At 35.3% G+C, this 26969-nt stretch overlaps 2 protein-coding genes across 2 annotated transcripts in view; one reads left to right on the top strand and one right to left on the bottom strand.

Annotated features, from left to right (window-relative positions):
• Positions 1 to 26969, bottom strand: part of LOC149571122 (RNA polymerase II transcription elongation factor) — a 92109-nt gene that overhangs the window by 46302 nt on the left and 18838 nt on the right. The window contains exon 3 of the mRNA XM_089812683.1: positions 525 to 573. Within this exon, the coding sequence (XP_089668809.1) occupies positions 525 to 573 (49 nt within the window). The remainder of the gene's footprint in view (positions 1 to 524; positions 574 to 26969) is intronic.
• Positions 14883 to 17258, top strand: LOC149571123 (uncharacterized). Its single transcript, XM_089812682.1, has 5 exons — positions 14883 to 15096; positions 15214 to 15366; positions 15452 to 15852; positions 15957 to 16362; positions 16498 to 17258. The coding sequence occupies exons 1-5, from the start codon at positions 14883 to 14885 to the stop codon at positions 17118 to 17120; spliced, it is 1797 nt and encodes a 598-aa protein (XP_089668808.1). The 3' UTR covers positions 17121 to 17258.

Below are 26969 nucleotides of genomic sequence, written 5' to 3'. Positions count from 1 at the left end.
CACTTAAAACTACTCTTAAAAAGGCACAGCCTACCATCCCAGATATACATCTCTCTATTTTTTGTCATATCCGCCTTGCAAAAACTTGGTGTGACATAGATACAATATGTAGTTCACCCATCGAAGCCATGAATGGTGAGGGGATTAATTCTGAATTGTATAACCATTTTATTTTATTCTTTCAACATGTTTGAAGTCTTTGAAAAGGACTAAGTTTTTGGATTAACACAAACAGAAACAATTTTACTTTAATTGACTATGTAGTTGTTTGAGACAAGAGGCAGCTTGCCTAGGCTACATAAGACAACTAAAAGCATTATTTCATGAAGTAAGAAAGCTTATAGGAAAAATAAAAACTTAAATGGTTATTAAAAAAATTCTGAGTATTAAAATCATTTACTTTTAAATGATTTATCATGTTACATAGAGAGGCAGCTGTGCAAACAAATAACAACTATTTAATAAATATTAAACTTCCATTACAGATAACACTAAGTGCTCCAGCTAAAGGTGAATAGAAATACCTGGGCTTGTATTATCAGGCTCGCCAATATCAATTCGCTCAATAGCAACCTGTTAAGAAAACAATAATTTAAAATCATAACAATATAGATCCACATCACAGTGCAGACATTGGAAACAAAAATCCAACTACAAAAGCGTGAACATTAAATTCCTAAAATAATTTGAGTTTGACTATCGTGCCCTTCATGGACTAGAATGACTAATGTTAACTGAAGAATACAAAGAAAATAAGTTAATCTAAACACGTGGCTGATGCAATTGCAAACTATTTCAATTGCATCACGTTATTGTCTATGTAAACCTATGTCTGTTCCAGTGCCACTAAATTTGCTCATGACTATAATCAATATTCTAAAACAGGTATATTATTACGGCCAGAACACGCTACATCTGTTCCAGTACCACTAATTTGCTCATGACAAAATTAATCCTCTAAAGATTTGCCTGCAGAGTGCAATCTCTAAAGGGTGTTATAGTCTGAATTTTTTCACTATTCTTGAGATGAAAATTACAATTTTGGCATTCTTTTGCTAGCAACTTTTATTTTTCTGTCAAATACTTTGAACAAGTGTCACTTCTACCACTTTTGAGGTATCAAAATTCCATGAAATCAGGACAATTATAAGGATTTATTTAGTACAATTAATCAAATGCTCCAGAGAGAATCATGCTATCATCATCCCCATTTCAGTCTTTAATGACTTTTTAAGAGCACGGTAAAATATGGAAGTCAAAAAAAAAACATTGATGAGTGAACTGGATTACATCTAGATAATGCTATCTCTGCACTTAAGCAGAATATAACATGTTGAAGAAGTACACATCTATTCCTAAAACCTCTTCAGCTATAGGCTGCCATGAGCAGAGGGAACCAATCCATCAAAGTCAACCAAGGGTCAACCCTGATTCTAGAGGTTTGAACCCTAGCAGATTGTGTAACAGGAACCTACCATCATCCTCACCAATTAGGGCCGATTTGGCTGCAAGAATTACCAAATGCGGCATTCATCTATGCTAGAATAAGCTCTCTTCTGGTATTCGTGCATTCTTAAAATAAGTTCTGGAATATCATTTGGACCTGCTTGGTTGACCTGGAAGAGGAGTCGATATATGCATATTCTATGTTTGGTTGCAACAATTGAAATAGGAATTGGAAAAAGTTTTGTTTTAAAATTTTAATAATTAAATTATTATTTTAGTTTGGTCATATTTTAGATAAATGAGATTTTATATTTATAAAAACTGATTTTTTATTAATTTTTTATAAAGCCAAATTATTTTTAATTAGACTTTATTTTATTTTTTAAATTGACTTTATAAGTGAAAGATATACCACAACCTTTGAAATTCATTGAAATTCAAAGGACATTAAATTGTATATTATAAATTTAATTCTAAATTAAATCAAATTATTTTAATGAGTATAAGATCAAAACAAAAATCATTTTATTTTTAAATATATTAAAGAAGAAAAAGAATACAAATAAGTCAAGATCATTAATATGATACTTAAATGATCTTTCATCATAGTTTTAATTATAAGACCAAACACAAGATTTATTTGTGAAGATAATTTTATGAAAGTTTAGAAAAGATATCAAATATGATACTAGTCTTTTTTGTCATTTTAAAAATAAACACATATTAAACGTTAAATAATGTTGACCTAGTTTATTTCTTGTGATGAATGGAGAAAATAGTCCAAAAATGCATAAGTGGCAAAATACAATCAAATGGCAAAGTCACGGACCCGACAACCCATCAAATTGAGCTTATTAAAAACTGGAATAAGAATAAACTATTCTTATGCCATCTTTTTCTAGGAATTCCGCTATGCTCATTTTGGGGTCAAATTAGAATAGGTGATTTCTAATTCCAATTTTGTATTTTGCAAACAAACGTCAAATTGGCAAATGCGGGTATTTAGATTTTCCTATTCCCCCCCCAATTCCTGCAACCAAACAGGGCCTTAGAGCCAAAATATTTTGGGAATAGTGCCAATTTTGTTTTTCTAATATCCTAAATATTCAAAAAAGTTTTTCAATTTTCTTTTAGATTCCAACATTTCAAACTTTTGCTTGCTGAAGGCCGCTCAGCAATTCAATAGTTCATATGAAAACACTTTAGACTTAATTGGTTGGCATAAATTATTAAATACCTGAAAATAGATGCAATCTACCACTATATATACCCATGTAGTAGATTGCTTCTCTATCACCCTTTAAACTTAAATTACACTTAACAGTCACACTGCACATATGAAACTTAAATCTTCACACTATCACAGATTTTGATTATTGATCACACACTAAATACGCTAAATCTGTTAGAGACAGCAATATAAATCGTTGACAAATACTACCCATATAGCATCTATATTTTAGAATAGCATCTACACCCAATTGCAGAAATCCAGTTCCCTATCACACTTTGAGTTTGATTTGCCTTGGTATTCAACTTAAATCATTTATATTGCATGGTTGAATTTTTAGAATAATGCGAGAATTCAGCCTACTAAAAAAACATTCTATATACTCTAACAGCATCCAAACCCTTCATAGAACCTGTTTGCTTATAATACTTTGAACTGTCTCAAAAAAATTAAACAATTTTAAAATGGCAATTCATAATTAACAAGAAAATTAAATCCTAACTAGTAGCGATAACTCAAATCTGGCACAACATAATATTCTATTTGCGTATCTATCCCCTAGTTCCCCTAGTCTTAGTGATATTATTTAAGTAGTATTTTGAATAAGTAAGATTAATGAAGACTTAAGTCGTGCATTAAAAGTAAGTGAGAAGTTACTATGGTTCCTTTCACATTGAGAACACAATAAGGAAAAGCCCAAAACAAAGTCACTGTTGTATAAGTACTCCTGTTACAGTCAGAATTACAAGGGTATTCCATCACTGGCAAGCAAGTAGTCCCATTCGTTCATGTTTGCATTTTTGTTATTTAATACAATTTTACACTCTTTGTCCTGCAATTTACTTGGGAATACAAGTCAAATCAAAGCTTCAATCAATTATCATGCCACAAGAAATTTATCTAAGATGAGCTTAACTAGCACTTGCACCCAAAGGAGGTACAATGGTTACGTCGTTGCTAAGTTGTATAGAAGACTTAGATTTTGACAGTCCATAGCAATTAGAGAGTATGTTTTTTAATTCAACTATGTCAAATTTTTTTCATCAATGTTTCAGATCATAGTCAATGATCCATCATCAGGATGAAAGAGAGCTGCATGAAGATAATGGAGAGAGTTGAATCCAGAAATGTACACTCTAAGTAAGGTATATGTTAAATAATATATTGGAGGTTGCAAATTGAAAGAATAGTGATAAGAATTTGTAATATTCCATGATAAACAAAAATCAACAGTTGACATCCTCCCCATGAGTACCCCAAGATCCTTCATTATAAACTGTAGCTTTTTACACCATAAGTAGACAACAAACTTATGACATAGCTTACAATGAATAAATATGATCTGTATTATTGATATGTCTTGTGTTAGGGTTAGGCTTGAAATGGTAATTCATTGCTCATAAACAAATAATACAAATGAGACTAGTCTCCTTATATAGATTTACAAAGATGAAGTTTGTAAATGAAACAATTGGTAACTAAAATGAAAAATAGAAATCAATGAGTAAACTAAAGGCTAACAAAGATGAACATTAAGAAACATTACAATAATCTACTACTCTCCCTTAATGATCGTCATCTAACTACCTTACAAAAAAACTCTACATGCCTTGTGGGCATACATTCTTCAAAACATTTTGCTACTGTTGAGACCCTCCCTAGATCTACAGAATATTAATGAGCAAGAGTAACCGAAATTCGTCCAAAAAAACAAATAAGGCTTTCCCCTACTTTAAAATGATCTACAACAAGAGACAAGAGTCTGTCATTGACTCTGCCTCGAAGATGAGTCTATCACTAACCCTCCCTGAATCTGCAAAACTTCTGACCAGAAATCATCACAAAATGTCCAACCTGATGTTGGATAGCAGAGTATGACAAACCACAATTTTGAGAAGAATTTGACAAACCATTCAAACTTTTGTAAATGAGCATGCTGCCCCAAAACAAACTACAAAAAATTCCCAATTTTGAGGAAACAATCACCAGATTTGAGATTACAAATCATCAATTTTTCAGAAAAATGGTAAAATCACACAAAGGAATCACCACACAACTTTGCAAATTACAAAACACAAACAGTTTTTGAGGAAAAATATCGTAAACCCTCTTGAGATTTGAAAGGAAAGAAGTCATGAAAACCCTTGATTTTTTTTTAAGAATTAAAAATTATAAAGATCATGAGTAAGGTTATGACGAAGTGCAAGGCACAAAGAATCCCAAAAGCAGATGCCCAAGCCCCCAGCATGAATCACACAGCAGAATCAATATAGTATAACAGAAGTAGAATCCAAATAATAACTCTTCCATTTACAAAATCATTAGATTTTCATACAATATGTCGGGATGTCAAGGCTTCCTGTATACGATCACAAACAAAGATTCAAACTCAAATTGAGTGCGATCCTTCCACCACAAGCTATCAACCTTCAAGTTGCCCCTAACTTGATTCTCACCATCTATGTTGATGAATATAACAACTACCCTAAACTTGTACCTAGTGCCTCTTAACTCGACATTCAAACATTACAAATCCCGCACCAAATGTATTAAGCCTGTTAGCTGACAATTACAAATAAAATCACTAAATCTAAAAGCTCTTGAAATCCATTGATCCATCTTGTCAACCACACAAAGATCTACCTCAAGAATCCAACCTAAACACCCAAACAATCAATATCCACAACCACAACCACCAACAAGCTAATTGGTAAGAGCACCACTAATAAGAAACATTGTCCACGAATAAGAACTCCACGCCATCAATAAGGACTCCAATTATCGGTAAAAGCAACAAACTAGTACACAAAAACCAACTACAACAAACTAGTGAGATAACAACCAATCAAACCAATTACCCAAATCAACTTAGAAAGAAGTGTGATCAAAGACACAACTCTAGGAATCTCTCAACTAGATCCCATGACAGCAGCTCACAACTCTATAGCAAGCTCTAGCCACAACCAAACCTCCAAAGATCTATACCAAGAACCAAACAAGTGCACAAACTAGCAAAATGATGGAAGATCTCAAACTACCCAAGGATGACCCTGCATCAAACACCCAAGGTGACAAGAAGATGTTCTCATGAACAAGAACATCTCGAGGAATTCACCACATGAATCCCATACTTATTCTTGACCCAAACATCCTCAGCAACACCATTCAACCTTTGTTTACCTCTGCCCTTCTCCAAATCCTTTTCCCTCCCAGTTTCTCTATCTACAATGAGCACATGAGCCCAAATGCCATGCCCTCTCTAACACTTCAGGTTCTCTATAACTACACGAAGATTGCTCCTTCCAATCTTCAACCATCTGATCAGCCATCATCTCATCCTTCTTACCGATACTCAAACTCCTCATACTTGTCTCGACTTCCTACAAAGGAATCATGGAAAACTTCCTTCTACCTTTCTCAATCAAGAACACATTCTTGACACAATTGTGCCATCTCTACAACAATACTGCCAAGGTCTTCCAAGCAACACATGACAAGTACTCGTGTTCACCACATCACATAGCACTTGATCCACATAAGGCCCAATGTTGAAATTCACTAGGCACCACTCTCTAACTTCTAAAGCATGTTCATCCTGTAACCAGCTTATCCAGTAAGGACAAAGATATCTTAATCTTTTCAAACCAAGCTTATGCACCATCTCCTCAGAAACAAGGTTGTTGCTAATACCGCCATCCACAATTACCTTGCAAAATTTCTTCCAGACTTGCAAACAATTCACAACAAACTTCTCCTTTGTCTAGAATCCACTTTACACTAATTCACCAATGCCCTACAAATCGTCAAGTTCTCACTAGCCTCAGGTGTAGCAGCATATGCAACAAGTTCCTCCTACAAGATAAGAAGTTTCTTGCACTCAAAAGCCCTATGCCAAATCAGCCCACACTTAAAACAAGTACCTCTAAATTCACCACCACCTATCCTCTTTCTAGCTGTTTCTGTCATATATCCTTATTCAGCTACCTACTTATCCTTCACATTAACTTCCTACTTATCCCTACCTCTATGGTTACACTAATGTTTCCTCTTCAATTTATATTTTTCCTTCAAGGCATACTGATAAGCATCCTTGACCAAATCTATTCTCAACAAGCTTAACTTGTCTTAAATAGCAAACTTCAAACCATTAACATACCTAGCCACCTTCTCCTTGCAAAGTTCCTTATGACCAAATCCAATAGTATGCTTGTAAAGATCCTTGGCGTAATCCTACACAATCATGTCCTTATGCCTTAGGTTCCACAGTTTCTTAAAAAACTCGAGCTCATAGTTAGCCAATGTCAACTTAGCCCTTAGTTTAGTAACCATCAGCTTCCATCTAGTGATTCTCATTTCAACTTATTCTTCCCTTTCTTTTTGCAATTCTTTCCACCAAAGTGCAGCATGTCCTTTCAACTTAGTCTAGGCCAATTTGACCCTAAGAGGATCTTTAATATCCTCAAGTTCACCTATCCAGCCAATTAGGTCTTCTAAATTCAATGTACCTGAGTAATTTGATACTTGCATCCTACGACTAGTACTCAATCTAACCATAGATCTCTCTAATTTGTGAGACCTATCATGTATATCAGATCTTTCAACCTCAGCTCCAAAAGTAACTTCCTCATAACCATCACCGTATCCAAGTTTTCTCTACAAACAGGCAATGGCACACATGATCTCATTCCTCATGCCAGTCATCTCAGATCTAAGCTCTTCTAAAAGATCTGTCTTGATTTGCTCCATCATCTTAGGGTTTACTCTTTTAGGAGGCATCTTCCAAGACTCAAGCACAACCGCCTCAAGTTCAGTGGTTTGTCCACCAAAGGAAGCAAATCCCCAGGCTCTAAACCCTCTACAACAGGTCCAATTCAATCTCCCTTGTGCACACCTCTCACTTGTTGCAAGGCAAATATGAAATCTGCCACAAGTTCACAAGTACTAAAACACGGATTTGTAGCCACAGGAATCCACTCGACATTCTAATGCCATCTTAGACAGTGTAAGGCACAAAGAATCCCCAAAGGAGATGTCCAAGCCCCAGCGAGAATCACACAGTGGAATCAACACAATATAACAAAAGAAGAATCCAAGTAACAACACTTCCATTCACGAAATCATCAGATTCTCATACAATATGTCGAGTTGTCAAGCCTTCTCGATTATGGCCACATAAAAGACTCACACTCAAATCAAGTGTAATGCTTCCACCACAAGCTATTAACTTTCAGGTTGCCCTTAGCCTGATTCTCATCATCTATGCTGATGAATCCGACAACTACCCTAAACTAGTACCCAATGCCTCTTAACTTGGCATTCAAATACTACATATCCCAAGACAGACATATCAAGCCCATTGGTGACAATTGCAAATAAAATCCCTAAATCTAGAAGCTTCTTGAAATCCATCAATCCATCCTGTTGACCATGAGAAGATCCACCTCGAGAATCCAACCAAAAATGCAAACGATCAAAATCCACGATCGCAACCACCAATAAGATAATTGACAAAAGCGCCCCCAATAAGAACGTCAAGGCACTAGTAAAAAATGTCAACTACAGATAAGAACTCCAAGCCACCAATAAGGACTCGAGCTATTGACGATGGCAACGAACCAGTACACAGAAACCAATTGCAACAAACCAATGAGACAATAACCAATCAACCAGTCACCCAAATCAACTCAAAAGCGCGATCAAAGACACAAGAACTCTAGGGATCTCTCAACCAGATCCCAAGATACCAATTCATAATCCAATCTCAACCTCCAGCCACAGCCAAAACTACAAAAAACTATCATCAAGAACCAAAGAGATGTACAAACCAGCAAAACGATGCAAGATCTCAAACTATCCAAGGATGCTCTTGCATCAGGTTAGGTTAGGTTCAAGTCTTATATTAGGTTTGAGGGATGGAAATGGGATTAGGATTAAGGTTACAACCAAGATTATGATTAAAGAATTACAAAATGAACCATAACTTTAATTACATCCTAACCCTAAACTAACCTTAACCCTAATAATTGTCTCTAACCCTAACACTATCTCTAACCCTCATATAAAGCTTAGGAACACCGACTCCTATTCTTATAAAACTCCAAAGCTAATACTAACCCTAATCTAATTGTATCTGCCTTATCTTGGAATGGTCATCCAGTACTTGACGTGAAACACTAACCCTTACTTAAATTCCAATGCTAACTCTAACCCTAATTGGTGCCTAATACTAAATTTTGTCAATAAAATAGCAAGACCATTTAATTATTTTTAAAGTTGAATAATAAATAATTGTATTTAAAAATAGGAATCACTACATATCTTTAAATTCTAAAATAGTAGGCCTATCAATCAGCCTAAATGGGTTAGTCCATTTGTGTCAAAAGTTATCCCCTTTTTGGCTAGCTCAGAAATGTGGGGAAATTACCCAACTTCTCACACTCTATCATATACTTGCATTGAGTAATGGAGGTTTATGAAAGATCAACTACTATGTCTAAAGTAATCAATATAAATTTATGCAAACTGATATCAATGTGTGTGTGTGTGTGTGTGTGTGTATTTATATATTATGTTTGATATGTTCTTATGAGATATACAATGTAAACTTATACTAAATCTGATATACAATAAGAATAAGCAATTGATATTTACTATTGTACTGTCTTCAAATGTTAGCAACCATTTAATTGGAGGCTATAGGACCTATTAGACCTCATTTTATTGACTTCAAGATCCAAGTGTATTTACGTGTGATTTGCAACACCTTTTATTCTCTCCTTGAGGCTTTTCACACTTCCAAAGCCCTATATTTGTTTGAAATTAACCCTATCAAGACTAGGTCAACCTAAATCGGCCTTGTCCTTGAGCATTGATTTTAGGCAAGCTTTAGGCCCAACATGGGGGGTTTTCTTCTAGATCTTTACTTGTGGTCATCTCGACAATACTGAATCCTGAAATGAGAATAAAAGGACATCAAAGCTTCTCATTTTTTCATCCACCATTATACCACAATCATATGCAATTGAACTTATGCAAACAATTATTGGTGATTTCAAGCGCAAGTATAATCAAGCTAATTGAGAATTGGGATTTAATATTTCAAGGCAAGCATCCAATTCGAGATCTCAAAATCTCCAAAGGAAATCTTCTCTCAAAAGTGCAAGTTTAATCTCCTATTGTGGCCGAGTAGAAGAGTTCACAAGCAAGCAAGAAGATCTCTCTCTCTCTTTCTCTCTCCATTGAAGTGATAAGCATACATTCACTAAAGATCTTGGATTTGGCATGTGTAGATCCATATTTTTATGAAGACATCCTTGATTATCCAACATAGAAAGCATCTTCATGATGCTATCAGATCCTAACATCCATCCATGAGGATTTCTCGAGAAAGGTGAGTACTCACATTTATCTTTTTTACATGCAATCATTATTTCACTTCAAGGTTAATTCCTAGACGGGGCTTGACCAAGGCAAGCCCCTTCTCACAACCACCCTGTTGCATTTAAGAGCCACAAACTCGTGGAAGCAAAAAATAATTCTTAATTTATTAAAAGGAGATGCTAGCCATTATGCATGCCTTGACTAAGTTCCAATGCTACTTGGTTTGCAAAAAATTCATGGTAAGAAAAATCATAATAGCCTAAAGAACTACTTGAAATAAAAGGATTCAAACGAATGGCAACAAAAATAGTCAATAAATACAAGCTTTTGACACTGAATTCGCTAAAGGAAAGAAAGAAGTAGTTGTGGTGCCTTACCCAAAAAGGCTAATTTCTGCTCAATGTCACACATCACAATTAATAAGAAAGTCGACATTATAGTAGATAACTAAGGATATATTGACGTCTTGGGAAGGAAGTTATTGAATGAGAGATACACAGTATCCAAGGAACTCATTCTCTAAAGAAAAGATTTTATGTAGTATCCAAATTTTAAAAATGAAGGAAAGAACTTTTAGGGCAATTCATGACAATTCCTTTGGCAACAATTTACAATATTTTGCAATGTCCCCATTTGAAAAGATTTGAATAATTGATAAATTTTATAAGTTTAAAAACACTATATTTAATTATTTGTTATTTATATCAAATAAATGATAAATATTATTAAAAAAATTAAACTTTACAAATTTAATTAATTAAATATTAATTGAATGGGAATGTAACTGAAAGCATTTTTATATAAGACTTCCAAAAAGAGTGCAGGATATGATTTGGGAATTAATATTATTTTAATTGATTTCAGATTTCTTCTCCAATTCTTATTTGGATGTGCCTACAAAGCCATTTTCATTAGTGGAAGATCTGACCTAGATGTAGCTTGGAAGAATCAAACAAGTTCAACAAATGGACTTTTAATGAAGATTATAGAACTAGACTCTATAAAAGACAACATCTAGTGCAAAAACACTCACAGATGTATTTTATCATTTTTTGTGAAAGATTTATTTCAAAATAACTATAGATTGATAACAAAATATTATTGAGTGCCAATAAAATATTAATTTATTGTGTGAGAACATTAAATGTTAGCATGAATGCTGATGATACTACTTTGGGGGAGTATACTAAGCATTGGAGAGTGGTGACATGTTGCATTCATGATTGTGTTTGTCATTGATGTCATCATAGCATGGTTTCTGTAAGGACTGGTTGAGTAACAAATAGAGATCTTAATGGTACGGACAATGGTTTGATTGTCTGGTGATGTGCAGTTATGGACATCTTAGGCACAGTGTCCTAATGACGTGGTCAAGTGTGCAAAGTCTAAGTCGAAGATGTATGAAAGTTGTGCCTAATTTACAGAGAGCAGTTCAAAGACAAAGTATTGGGAAAGTAGTTCCTAATATTTGTTCACTGTCTTACATCTGAGATGCAGTAAGAAGATGCACAATCAAGCAATGATAGAAGACAATCTATTCATGACGTCAATGAGTGCGCAAGCCCTAGTATCGCACGTGTGAAGTTTTGTATAGACTGTCAGCGGACAATGTTAGTGTAATTGTAATTTATTAATTATCTTATTATAATTAAATGAGAAAACCTCAAGGCCGACTCGAGGAATTATCATGAAGATATGGTATAAAAGAAAGATGTTTTCCTTGTTTGTAACAAGAAAGTATGAGTATTGTGTTCGTTGTATGAAGTGCGAAGTACGAAAAGGAGCAGAGTGCTTACTGAATGCGAGTAAGCGATCCAAGGAATTATTGCATGCGAGATCTGTGATCTAGTTACAAGATTAGAAGGAGCATAGGTCCGGTTGACAAGACAAAAGAAGAGGAAGTACATTTCATTTCTAATATTCTGCAAGGAATAATGCAAAGATCATTTGGACAGTGGGTTCATTGGTCTTGCCCTTGAAGCTGTTTGGGCAGTGGGTCCAGCTGTCTTCCACAACTCCTAACAGGGTTGGCAAAACTCCTAATAGGGTTGGAATCTCCTAATACGGATTCAAAGTCTCCTAGCAGGGACTCATATGTACTGAACGTATTCATAGACTCCTAACAAAGTCCATCCTCTAACAAGGAAGATTTATATTAGTACATCATCTTGTGGGAACTATCCCCACCGGGGTTTTCCCTCCGATCAAGGGTTTCCCTAGTTAACATATCTGATGTTATTGTGTATGAGTATCTTGTTGTAGTTTCAGTTTATATTGCTCATATGGTTAAGTTTGTTTAAGGTTGATAATTGTGATAATAGTTGAATAACTGATTCACCCCCCCCCCCCCCCCCTTTCAATTATATCAGTGAACTATATATTCTAACATTATATTAGTTGGAACATTATGTAAGAAAAATGATTTATGGAAATAAGGATTGCTGAGGAAATAAGGGGTATAAGGTGAGGCTCATGTTTACAGTGATTTATATAACCTATCAATATATTTGATGCTTGCTCGAACATGTCTATATTAAAATGGTTGATCTCATATTATTGAAGCCTAATGGAATATATTTATTTCAGCTTTGGAAAGGCCTTGACAAAAGTTGTCATGGAAATAACCCTCGAGTCTTTATATATATATATATATATATATATATATATATATATATATATATATATATATATATATATATATATACGGTGAGGCTCATGTTTACAATGATTTATATAACCTATCAATATATTTGATGCTTGCCCGAACATGTCTATATTAAAATGGTTGATCTCATATTATTGAAGCCTAATGGAATATATTTATTTCAGCTTTGGAAAGGCCTTGACAAAAGTTGCCATGGAAATAACCCTCGAGTCTTAATATAAAGTTATATATATATAAAGGAGATTATTTCATATATTGTAATGTATTATCAACTAAAGGAGCGACGCACATTTGTGAATGTAAATGTTTGCTAGAGCGGAAGTTGCTCATATTCATTGTTCAACGTATAGGAAGACTACAAAGGAAATGCACACTGGGAGGCATAATCCACTCCAAACATATTGAGTTATCTGATCCAACAAGGCCATCGCATTTTAAAGTCACTCAAGCACAGTGTCCATCAAGCACAAAATCAGAAAAAGATGTATGCAGGCTGCCATATCGAAGAAAGAACATTTCAAATTGGAGAGATGATATGTGTGTAACTACAACCTTACAAACAATCCTCCTTAAAGGGGAGTGGATCCGAAAAACTCAAGCATCATTTTTGCAAGCCTTATAGAAATCTATAAGAGCTAGCAAGTATTCTATGAGCTGGAATTGCCAAAATAAAGCAAGATTCATAGTGTGTTTCATGTGTCCTACCCAGAGTAACGAGAATCGCCATAAAATCGCCTGAATCGGCGATTCAGCGATTAGATTCAGCAATGGCGATTTTTTTGGAGTCGGAAATCGCCATTGCCGATTTCTTCAAGTGAATCGCCTGAATCGCCGATTCAGGCGATTCAGGCAAAAAATCGCATGAATCGCCTGGAAAACTCGGCAGGAATCGCCCGCAGCCAATAAAGTATAGAGTTGTAAAATTTTAAAAAATTGCTTGGTGTTTTTACTTTGTTTTTGACCATTTCTCTTTGTTATAACCCTAAAGGGTCTTCTATTTATTTAACATGAGTAGAAGAGAGGAAAAGTGAGAGAGAAGAAGAGAAAAGAAAAGCCATAGGTTTCTAACCGGCAAGAAGAAAGAGCACAAAAGAGATCAGCAATCCATTTGGGGAGGCCATCAATTGCATTGGGAGCATTAGGGAGCCAATCTCAACACTCCTCAACTCATTTGCAAGAGGTAAGTGCTCTTTTTTTTTTTTGCATGTTAGTGTATTATGCATTTTTTGTTAAATTTTTATAGTTTTCAAGATTTTTAGTTTAGATCTTGAATGTTCTTTATTTTTACTAAGTTGCAAACTAGGGTTTGTTGTTTTGTAGCTTTTATTAGCTTCAAACTTTGATATTTTACATATAAATTTTTATTGCAGCAGCCTTTGCTTTCATTTTTTGCAAATTCGCAATGGGTAGAAAAGATGAATGTTGGAAATATAACGAAGAGTTTCCTGGAAGAACCAAATATCAAACAAAATGTATTTTTTGTAAAGAAAAAATAACTTCTGGGGGTATTTATAGATTGAAATACCACATTGCTGCTATACCTGGACACGATGTTACAATTTGCACTCACCAAACTCCTGAGGCAAAACGCACTTGCTTAATGGCATTAGAAAAAATTGAAAAAGACAAAGCCAATAGGAAAATGCAACTTGAAGGGTTAAGGGGTATTGGCTCCCATGTTCCCGCATCCGCATCTGCAGCCGCATCCACATCTGCATCTGCATCAGCTTCTGCATCTGTAGGTTGTGTTGGAGAGGGTTCTTCTAGGCCTCCTTTTTATCCTAGTTCTTCTGCTCGTGCTGGTGCTAGTCGGTCACATACTGAGACAGAGTCCCACACCAACCTATTGCAGCCTAGAGTGCGGAAAAACAGAATGGATAGTTACTTTGTGCCCCGCACTACTCCTGGTTCCCAACCCACGCTTGAGGGCATGGGTTTGAACAAGGAAATTCATGATGCTGCCAGAAAGGAGATATGCAAATTTTGGTACTTTTGCAACATTCCATTTATTGCAGCCAGGTAATTGATTCTTTTTTCGTTGTTTTCTTTAAAGTTAAAATTAAAAGTAAAAGTAAAACTTTAATTATATTTACTTGTTTTATAATTTGAGTCTTTGACATCTAAATTTTTATTTGTGACAGGTCTCCTTATTGGCAGAACATGATAGACGCGGTTGCTATTTGTGGTCCGGGGTTTAAAGCCCCAACTGAGGCTGAGTTGAGCGGATACCTCTTGGATGAGATGGTAGAGGACATGAGGGCTGAGCTCGAGGAGAACCGAAAGGAGTGGATTGCAAAAGGTTGCACCATCATGACTGATGGTTGGACAGATAGGAGGAATAGAACACTCCTCAATTTTCTTGTATCCTGTGGAGGTAATTGATCATTCTACTTTCCTACATACATAATTGTAAATTTTGATTTGTTGAATGCTAATTTGTTGATGATCCATTTAATTTTAATATTCTAATTCGTTGTTTTGTTACTTGTAGGATATACCATGTTCATCAAATCCATTGATGCTTCCGCACATGTAAAAAATGCCACATACTTATGTGAGGCTATTGAGGAAGTCATAGCAGAGGTGGGAGAACAAAATGTGATCCAGGTGGTGACGGATAATGCAGCAAGTTATGTTGCTGCAGGTAAACTTTTAACTTTTCAAGTTTTGAAAATAAATTTATTTGAATTTTGAAATTTGAATTTCTAATTGACTTAAAATTGTTGTAGGTAAACTTTTGATGGAGAGGCACCCCACCATATTTTGGTCCCCTTGTGCGGCACATTGCATTGACCTCATGTTGGAGGAAATTGGCAAACTTGAGTTTGTCAAGTCATGTGTGGAAAGGGCAAAAAACATATGCAAATTCATTTATAATCATTCATTTGTCCTTAGCACAATGAGGAAGTACACAGAAGGAAAAAAGTTAGCTCGCCCAGGTATCACGAGGTTTGCCTCGAATTTCATCACCTTGCAGTCCTTGTTGACATCAAGGGATGAATTGAGGAGCATGTTTGTTGGGCGGGAGTGGATTTCCTCTTCCTATGCTACAACCACTGTAGGGATAGATGTGGCGGATTGCATATTTGATGAGGATGGTTTTTGGAAACCCGCTAGAGAAATCCTGCAGGTAAATTTATTGCAATTTAACATTTAGTATTTTACTTTTACTTTAAGTTATATTATTTTATATTTAAGTTTTGACTCAAGTTTTTTGTTTTACTTTATATGTAGGTCACTGAGCCCCTTGTAGCTTTGCTACGAACTGCTGATGGGGAGAAGCCCTCTATGGGCTACATTTATGAGGGCATGGATAGGGCAAAGGAGGCCATCAGAGCCCAATATGCAGGAGTGCAGGAGAGGTATGGCCCTATTTGGGACATCATCAATAGGAGATGGCAGAATCAGCTCCATCGACCCATCCATACAGCAGCTTACTTTCTGAATCCGGCATATCGTTTCCGTCCTGAGTTCAAGGCGGATGCGGAGGTTCTCACTGGCTTATACACAGTGATTCAGAGGTTGAGTAGCGATGAAGATAGTGCTGCTGCGATTGTTGAGCTAGACCAGTTCAACAATAAAGAGGGGCCACTTTTCTCTAGCAGGATGGCCATAAATGCTCAGACAACACTACAGCCAGGTAAAAATTAAATAATATATTCAATGTTCATGAATCTAGATTCTAATCTTAAAGTTGATTATGTAATTTTAGAGTTAACTTGTAATTTGTAAATGAGACTAATTGTTTCTATTTTCAATTTTTCCCTTATTGCAGATAGATGGTGGCAAATGTTTGGGGCCACAACCCCAAAACTTCAAAAAATTGCCATTCGTATTCTGAGTCAGCCAAGCAGCGCTTCTGGATGTGAGCGCAGTTGGTCCATGTTCGAGCACATCCATTCGAAGAGGAGAAACAAGTTGACAGTGCAGAAGTTGAATGATATTGTCTTTGTTCATTACAACCTCCGTCTTAGGATCAGACAGATTTTGGGCACTGACTCCTCTCCGATCATTCTAGAGGAGATTGATCCAGAATCAGAGTGGCTCACAGAGGTTGTGGATCCAGTCTTCACTGAGGAAGACCGTGTGTGGGTTGACCAGGTGGATATAGAGGCTGAGGCAGCTAGAGCACGTTCTTCAGGCATTGGTAGACGCACACGTGCACGCACAGGCACAGGCCCTAGCGACGTTCATGAGCCCATCTTACATGCGGGAGATATGGCTCGGCAGTCCTCTAGGACCTACATTAGACGCCTTGCTACTAGGCAGACTGGATACTCAGAGGCTGAGGCTGAGGCTGCAGCCGAGCTTCAGGGTGATGTTGAGGATGATGATGATGACTATGAGTCTGAGGCTCGAGCTGGAGCCTTGTTTTTATATTTTGTTTACAGATATTGATACTGAATCATTGATAGACATATGTTTCAAACTTTCATGGATCTTCATCTTAGATTCTTACATACATTTATGATTTGATGTCTTATGGATCATCTTACATACATTCTATGATTTAAATCATTGTGATCATTTGATTTCTATTTACTTCAGCTAGCCTACAATTTACATTTTAGATAACATAGTTACATATGTGATGGATTTTATGTTCCATGTTTATGTATGTTAAGTTTTAACTTCTATTTGATGATGTTATAGTGTGTTTAAGTTATATTCAATAAAGGGTGCATGAAATAAGTTTTAAATTGTTAAAATCTTTAAATTTAAAGGGTTTTTTCATATTTGCTGATTCATTGCCGATTCATTGCCGATTCACGATTCGATTCGGCCTTGCCGATTCCGATCCGATTCCGATTCTTGTTACTTTGGTCCTACCTAAAGAGAGCACTTGGGAAAAATATTGTACCTTCAACAATGTAACAAACGGTTTTTCATATAAAAAACCAAGACGGTTTATAAAGAGATTTTTCCAAAAAATCATTGAATAGAGAACTGGATTCCTTATCATATGACATTAATTGTTTTAACCATCAACGATTAACTGAAATAACCATGTTCAACTGAGATAACTATATCAATGATCAACTAAAATAACTAGATTAACAATTAACTGAAAATAAATGTATCAATGATCAACTGAAATAACTAGTTTAACTGACAATAACTGTATTTAACAATAACTATTAAAATAATTTTATTTTTTTACATACAAATAAAGTAAATGCTTATCATGGAAAGAAGAAAAGAAACATACAAGTATTATCCGGTGGGTCTTTAGCTGGTTGTGCAAGCCTCAACTTTTGGTAAAAGAAGAAACATTGACTTAGGCTTAACCTCCCAACCTTGGACCATACTTATCCCCACACAATCTATTGAATTAGAAAGGCCCTCCCTACCTGGGGATCAAGCTTGGGATACTTTTAGTCTAGCCACTTGAGCATTCTGGTGTTTAGAATGTTCGCACAGTTCTGGATGGACATGTCTGCATAACTGGCACCTTTGACATCAAGTGATCAATAGATGGCAAACATGTCTTTAAACAACCTTGGCCAAGGTTTTCCTGATGGGTTCAATGACCCGATCACCACCGCTCGACTTGACAACAGGGAAACAACAATACAGACATGCATGAGCTATTAAGTAAAATTATTTGGATTTAATTGTACCATATCTCATTTCACTTCCATGTCATTGCAGATTTCATCTCACCTCTTCACTTTTCCATGGCTATACTGTCGTTGAGTCCTAGGTGCTCAAAATTTCAGAGCAATTCATGACAATTAGGTGCTTCTAACATTTCACAATCTGTGATTTGAGAGATTATATGCTTTAAGACTTGCGAAAATAAAAGTCATTTGATTCTGATTTCCAATGGAAAAAATAATTCATAATTCCATGTCTTGGATACTTTGCTATGATTTATAGTAACAACTTTTGAAGGTTATTTAAGTATGAATTGAGTATAATTTGCAGTTTACTGCTATGGAAATCGAAATGCATTAATAGTTGTTAAATGAATTATAGCAATATTTGGAAAATGATCGACCTCATGACTTGGTATAAATTCTGGAAATGTCCGAGTTTTGCTAGACGCTTATGTATCAGCTCTTCTTCAAATTGATTACTAGAAGTAACCACAATATGTAAATGCAACCTCAACTTCAGCATATGACAGTCTTGTAACAAGAATGACAACGCTATACTCTGTAGAGATTTCGATTGGAGTTTGCAGAGATTCAAATAGTAAGTAGAAGCTGGAAATATGAGCTAAGGAAGGACGGAAAATAATGAAAGAAGTCGAAAATGATAGAGGGATTCAATCTTGAGAAAGGAAGTCAGGTGCTTGAATAGATATATCCAGCTCCCAGGAATTCTACATTTGTGGCCATATAGAGCCTCAAAGGGGGCCATTTTAATGGTGGATTGGTAGGAATTGTTATAAGAAAATTCTACCAATGGTAAATACGTTCCCACTGATATTGCAGATCTATACAATAAACTCTCAAAAGATCTTCTAATACCTTGTTTACTCTTTCTATTTGACCATCTGTCTCAGGATGATAAGTTGAACTGATGTTTAGTTTAGTACCTAATGCTGAAAATAATGTTTGCCAAAATCTGGAAGTTATCCTAACATCACTATCTGAAATAATTTTCTCTATAACTCCATGCAATCTGAAAATTTCCTTTATGAATTTATGAGTGATTTCTGGTGCTCCATCAGTTAGATTTTCTTGTATAAAATAAGCAACTTTTGTCAATCTATCTACTACTACTAGAATGGTATTGTGTCTATTCCGTGTCATGGTAATCCTTGTACAAAATCCGTGGAAATTATCTACCATTTCCCTTCTGGTACCTCATTTGGGTACAAAAGATCGGCTAGGTATCAATGTTTTGCTTTTACTCTTTGAAATTCTAAGCATCCTACCACAAATTCTATTATCTCCCTTTTCATTCCTTTCCAAAAATATAGAGGTTTTATATCTGACAACATTTTAGTTACTCCAGGGTGTCTTGAATATGGAGCTGAATGAGATTCTTCTAGAATCATTCTCTGAAGTTTTGTTTTGTTGGGTACATAAATCCTGTCATGATATCTTAACAGTCCATCCTCTTCATCCTAAATTCGGATACTTGGGATCTTGTGGGTCTCTGATGAGAGCTAAGCTAATCTCTGCATAAAATTCATCATGCTCTAGCTGTTGTAAAATCTAGTCCCTTAATCTAAAATTTATAATAGCCATTGTAGAAATGTGTCTCCTCCTACTTAAGGCATCTACCACTTTGTTTTCCTTGCCTTTGATATAACTTATGTGAAATTCATAGTCCGCTAAAAATTTCAGCCATCTTCTTTGTCTACCATTAAGATTATAGGTTGAGTAAAAATATATTTTAGGCCGTGATGGTCGGATCGTAGATCAAAAGGTTTTTCCAATCAAGTAATGTCTCCACATTTGAAGAGCATAAACAATAGCTGCTAATTCCAAATCATGGGGGGCATAATTCTGCTCATAATTCTCCAATTTCCTAGATTTGTATGCAATTACCTACTCATCCTGCATTAGCACACCTACTCCTCCTGATGCATCAGTTATAACAACCAATTTCTTTTGTGGGTCAAGTACTCTTAATATGGGTGTTGTGGTTAACTTTTTCTTCAAGCATTCAAAAGTTGATTGACAATTTTTTTGTCCATACAAACTTCCTTCCCTTTCTCTAAAGTGATGTAATCGGGTAAGCTATCTTGGAGAAATTCCTGACAAACTTCCTATAGAACCCTACCAATCCCATGAAACCCCTAACTTCTATCACATTTTTAGGTATAGGCATTCCTTAATTGCTTTGATTTCTGACGGATCTACAACTATTCCCTGAGCTGATATAATGTGTCCTAAATACTAAATTTCCTTTTGATAGAAAGCGCACTTAGACAATTTTTCATATAATTTATGTTCTCTTAACCTTTGTAAGACTTTTTCGAGATGTTCTTGATGTTCTTAATGTTCTTCTTCGTTCTTTGAATAGATTAGAATATCATCTATAAAGACTAGTACAAACTTATCTAGGCAATCTTGGAATATGCTATTCATTAAATTCTTAAAAATTGTTGGAGCATTGGTTAACCCGAAAGGTAACACTGTGAATTCATAATGCCCATACCTAGTTCTAAATGGAGTTTTGTGAATATCTTCGTCCTTGATACGAAGCTGGTGATATCCTAACCTCAAATCAATTTTTGAAAATATTGTTTCGCCTTTTATTTGATCAAAAAGGTCATCAATTCTAGGAAGTGGATACCGGTTCTTGATAGTATCCTTCTTCCTAACAAACAATACTAGGGCTCCCCATAGTGAAACATTGAGCCGAATCAGTTTCTTGTTTAACATATCTTGTAATTATATTTGCAACTCCATTAATTCTATGGTGGTCATGCGATATGGTGCCCAAGAAATGGGTTCTACTCCTGGTAACAAATCTATGGTAAAATCAAAGACTCATGATGGAGGTAGACCGAGAAGTTCTTCGAGAAACACATCCTAATAATTCTTTAGGTAGGGATATTTCTCTTCAAAAGACTCCCTTAATTTTTCTCTAATTTCCCCATCTTCAAAAATGTAGTCATCACCATATGTGGTATTTATAGGATTTCTCATATCTTCAACTCTTATTGCAAAAATCTCACAACTCTTTCTTTCATATTTCTTAAGTTGCATGGCAGATATTTGTTTTGATTTAACTTCATGTTTAATCCCTATAATGCTTGCAGGTTTGCCTTGATCATCCAAACAATCTACAGTTTTAGCAAGACAATCCACCTTGGCCTTATGCTCATTGAGCCAATTAATGCCTATAATAATGTTGTAAGACCCAAGAGGTGCTACATACAGATTCAATTCAGTAGAGAAATTTGGAAAATCAACCCAAGCCTCAAAAAGACACTACTCTACCTTAGCCCTTCACTGGTTTGCATACTCAACTGTCCATGGTTTTGCCATAAAACTAGATATCTTTGGAAATCTACTTAATAGTTTAGGCGATATAAAACATTTAGAAGCTCCAGTATCAATTAAATAGAGACAGGGCTCCCGTAGATCTTACTCGGAGTTTCAATCAAGCCTATCTGTTGTTCTACTTGTCTATTGTCAAGGGTTGCGTGGATTCTTTGCTGATAAACATGCTACTATTGTGGAAGAGGTGGTCGGTGGGGCTGATTGGTGTTGGGTTTGACGGGGCATTTACTAGCATATTGATCTCCCCCACAATTGTAGCATCCTAAAGGTGGCCCTTTCTTTTCATTGCTCTTATTATTTTTACTTATACTGAAATTACTTTTAAAATCCTTAATTCCATTTCCTTTTGATTATGGCTTGCTAAACTTGTAATCCTTAAACTATTTCTTCTAAGATCCAGTATCTGTACCTTCACTATTCCAGTTTGTTTTCCTTTTATTATCCCGAATGGAGTCATCTCTCTTGATTTTATATTCCTGTCAGACAACCTTCTCTAAAGCTTCTTCCATGGTTCAAGGAGTGAGAACATCAACTGCTCCTGCTATTCTATTATTCAGACCCATAATACATTTTCTCACTTTCAGATTTCTATCTTGTTGATATGGTGGTACATACTTCAGTAGTCAAATAAATTTCTCCCAGTAATTGTGTATTAGTCATGTCTCCTTGTTTCAGGTTTTAAAAATCTAACAATTTTTTGTCATAAAAAGTTTGGGGTAACCAACTATTCCTAAAAATGGTTACAAATTTTTCCCAGGTAATTTTAGTAGTTTTAATGTTTTGCTCAACCTTGGTTTTCCCCACCATGTAGCAGCTTCTCCAATAAAGTGGTACATTCCCCAAACCACTTTTGAGGTTTCTAAAAAGTTCCTAATTTCAAAGCATTGTTCCATTTTGATGAACCAGGCCTTTGCATCCTCTTCGGATTTAGAACCAACAAATTTGGGTGGTTTGATTTTCTTAATATCTACGGACAGATCACTCACTATTTCTTGTTTCTTTTGTTTTTTAGTTTCAGTATGTGAAGACATTTTCTTGTTGTATTCGAAGACTTCTATCTCTATTCTAGGAGGAGGCGAGGATTGCATTTCCTCTTGGTTTTGCCCCATCTGGGCTACCATCTCATTCATTCTTTTTTCTATATTATCTAACTTCAGTTGCGTTTATTGCAAAATCTAAAGTAATAAATCAGTGGATGATTGTGTGTTTTCACGGACCATGTCATGATCTGCAACATTCTCGTTGCTACTCATTTTGTTTGTTTACTAATTTAACCTGTGAATTTACAAAATTTTGTGTCAATTTGTTGTATACATATTTTTTAGTGTGCCTACAACAATTAAAAGAGTTTGTGATTGAATATAATACACCCATAAACCAATTTATTTAATTAACTTTAATACTTTTGTTATTGCATTAATGGCAGCCTTATTTACAAAAATTTCCTCTACTGAGGATGTTTACATTATGGAATCTAAATTTTGCTTCTCAACATTCAGTTTTGATACAGATTTGTACATATCCCGCATTATCTAGGATCTGTGGAAATGCAGAAGAGAGTTGCCCTAACGAGTGTTTCAATTTTGAATTAGTTTGTTCCTATATGCTGCTTTACTAGCAAGAGTCCACCTGACTCTTTCCTTCTTCATTCGTTGCAAAGCCTAGTTCAGAGTTTCATTGTCTTGGGACATGGAGTAGCAAGTGTAGTCGAATTTTGGCATATTTTTAATTAAATACAAGAAGATGGGATGTCAAACCTTCTTGCGGAGTGTTTTACATAATTGCATCATGCACATTTATTCTAAGAACTTTCAAGTTTACTAGTAAGTAGTGTGCCCTAGGTTCAGTGTTGAACCCAATGCTCTAATACCATATGTAACAAATGGTTTTTCATATATGTAACAAAGACAGTTTATAAAGAGATCTTTCCAAACAATCATTGAACAGATAACTGAATTCCTTATCATATGACATTAACTATTTTAACCATCAATGATTAACTGAAATAACCATGTCCAACTGAGATAACTATATCAATGATCAACTGAAATAACTAGATTAACGATTAACTAAAAATAATTGTATCAATGATCAACTAAAATAACTATTTAACTGAAAAATAACTATATTTACCAATAACTATAATAATAATTAACTCTCTTTTTCTACATACAAGTAAAGTAAATGCTCATCATGGAAAGAAGAAAAGAAACATACAAGTATTATCCAGTGGGTGTTTAGCTAGTTGTGCAAACCTCGACTTTCGGTAAGAGGAGAAGCATTGACTTAGGCTTAACCTCCCACCCTTAGACCATACCTATCCCCACACAATCTATTGAATTAGAAAAGCCCTCCCTACCCCGGGATTGGGCTTGGGATACTTTTAGTCCAGCCACCTAAGCATTCTAGTGTTTAGAATGTCTACATAGTTATGGACAGATATGTCTGCACAGCTGGCACCTCTGACATCAAGTGATCAATAGATGGAAAACATGCATGTGTTTAGAATGTCCACACAATTATGGACAAACACGTCTGCATTACTGGCACCTCTAACATCAAATGATCAATAAATGGCAAACATGCCTTTAAACGACCTTGGCCAAGGTTTTTCTAATGGGTTCAATGACCCGATCACCACCGCTCGACTTGACAACAAGGAAACAACAATACGAATATGCATGAGCTATTAAGTAAAATTATTTGGATTTAATTGTATCATATCTGATTTCACTTCCATGTCTGCAAATTTCATCTCACCTCTTCACCTTTCCATGGCTATACTGTCGGTGAGTCCTAGGTGTTCGAAATCTCAGAGCAATCGGCTCTGTTCTATTAATTTACAACAATTAGATGCTTTCAGCATTTCACAATCTGTGATTTGAGAGATTATATTCTTTAAGACTTGCAAAAATATAAGTCATTTGATTCTGATTTCCAACGGCAAGAATAATTCATGATTCCATGTCTTGGATACTTTGCTATGATTTATAGTAACAACTTTTGAAGGTTATTTAAGTATGAATGAGTATAATCTGCAGTTTAGTACTATGGAAATCGAAATGCATTAATAATTGTTAAAGGAATTATAGCAATATTTGAAAAATGATCAACCACGTGACCTGGTATAAATTCTAGAAATGTCTAAGTCTTGTTAGACACTTGTGTATTAGCTCTTCTTCAAATTGATTACTAGGCATAACTACAGTATGTAAATGGAACCTCAACTTCAGCAAGGAAGAACAATATATGGCAGCCCCTAACAAGAATGACAACACTATAATCTGCAGAGATTTCGATTGGAGTTTGCAGAGATTCGAATGGTAAGTGGAAGCCAGAAATATGAGCAAAGGAAGAACGGAAAATAATGAAAGAAGTCGTAAATAATAGAGGGAGTTGATCTTGAGAAAGGAAGTCGGTTGCTTGAATAGATATATCCGCCTCTCACTCTCGACTTCTATTAAAAAGAAATAATGTGACTCCTTGGCTTCTGTAACAAAAAGAATATCTTGGCTCTTTGAACACCAATTAAAGATGTCAAGTGTTAAATCGCTTTTTAAAAGAAAAATAAAAAATAAAGGTTGGAAGAAGATTTGAAGATTAAAAATTGAAAATATTATAGTTTCTATCTATCTACGTATACATAGATATATTTGTGAGGTGGCATCATTATATTAGAAGAAAATAATATTATGGCATCACTTAATATTTATATCTGTGTACGTACATAGGTATATATTAAAATAATATTGTGAAAGATCATTCAAAATCCTTGAGGTATGTATTACATTTTAATTTATTTATTTTATGTTTTAAATTATTTATTTAATAGCTCATGTGGTCCTTCAGTTGTATCCTGAAGTTCAAGTCGCTAGGTCCTTGCCAAGGCAATTTAAGGTCATACCTATCAATCTTGATGACTGGAGTAGGCTAGTATCCCATTCCGTTGATCCTGTTTAGCAATGCTTCCCCCCTTCATCTTCTCTTGCAATACTTCCACAATAATAACAAGTTTCATAATAATTTTCATATAAACATTTAAAGAATTTAATTATTAACCATAATTCCAAAACCAAGTAACTGCTAAACATCACATGACAAATAATGGATAACGACCATCTTCATTAATAGTTAATACAACAAATATAAATAACTACCTACTTCACATGATTATGAAAGAAAAATCTGTTCAATCTAACGGCTATGAGCAAATTTAAAATTAGGTCAAAAATTGGGATGTAACAAACAAATACCCCTGTTGAATGGGGAACTCAAACTAAATAAGATTCTCAAAGCAATTATGAAGGTAAGAGAATGAAAGTTGAGAGCATCATGAATTACTTGGTTAGATGAAAGACCTACCCAAACAAGATGTCACATGAGAAAGCCCATAGATATTGAAACATCTGAAGTTGCGATTGCTTAATGGTAGGCAAATTTGAAGGGGGTTGACTTGTCATGTCCCCTTTTTATACAATTTATGCGGAAAGTAAAAAATAACCATTTCTTGATTCCCACAACTCACTTCATCCAATCTTAGGAATGTATTCCTCCCTTTCATCCCCCATGTATTCACCTAAGACCCTCATAATTTCTAAGTATGACGGCATGACCAATCCTCTAGGTCAATGCAAGTCATCAGAGTTTTGGGTTTCTTTGTCCAAGCTTTGTGATCCCATCTAAGTATAACCTTTCCTTCATCCCTATTGGAGTTTTAAACTTCCCTATCCAAACATGCATTTCCTCCCAACTCCAATTTTCCTGTGTTCATCAAAGTGTCAGACTTGGGCATTCAATCATACCTACATCCATCTTTGGCCAAGCCCATAATAGCATACCTCTACAAAAGCCCACTCCTTCACAAAACCTTGTTAGAGAGTCAAACTTCACCTCGTCGACTTGCCTTCCTTTCAAACCTCAGACCTCTACGTCATTAGGCATTCCTAACACTCAAACTCTAACACTCCCACCTTTTTTCACCATTTGTCTCCACATAACTCTCTATACAAATGAATAACCATTAAGGCACAAATTGATGATGTGTCTTTGAAAAGGGTTTCCATGTCCATAACAGCAAGATTTAATAACAAGGCCATGGAGTAACATATACATCAAACTATGCAAGCAAAGAAATCAATTTAAGCCACATTAATGAGTCAATTAAAGGTCCAAACCCTAAAGGACCTATCATTATTGTAGAGGCCAACTGCAATTCACAAGGGACACTTTTTTCACTTTTCCCCAAGTCATTTCCACTCACATAAGCACAATTCCAAGC

Source organism: Cupressus sempervirens, chromosome 2, assembly GCF_028749045.1.
Source record: "Cupressus sempervirens isolate cs-2001-9-10 chromosome 2, ASM2874904v1, whole genome shotgun sequence".
Taxonomy (NCBI): domain Eukaryota; kingdom Viridiplantae; phylum Streptophyta; class Pinopsida; order Cupressales; family Cupressaceae; genus Cupressus; species Cupressus sempervirens.
The sequence above is the reverse complement of the archived record's forward strand: the minus strand, read 5'-3'. Positions and strand labels throughout refer to the sequence as shown.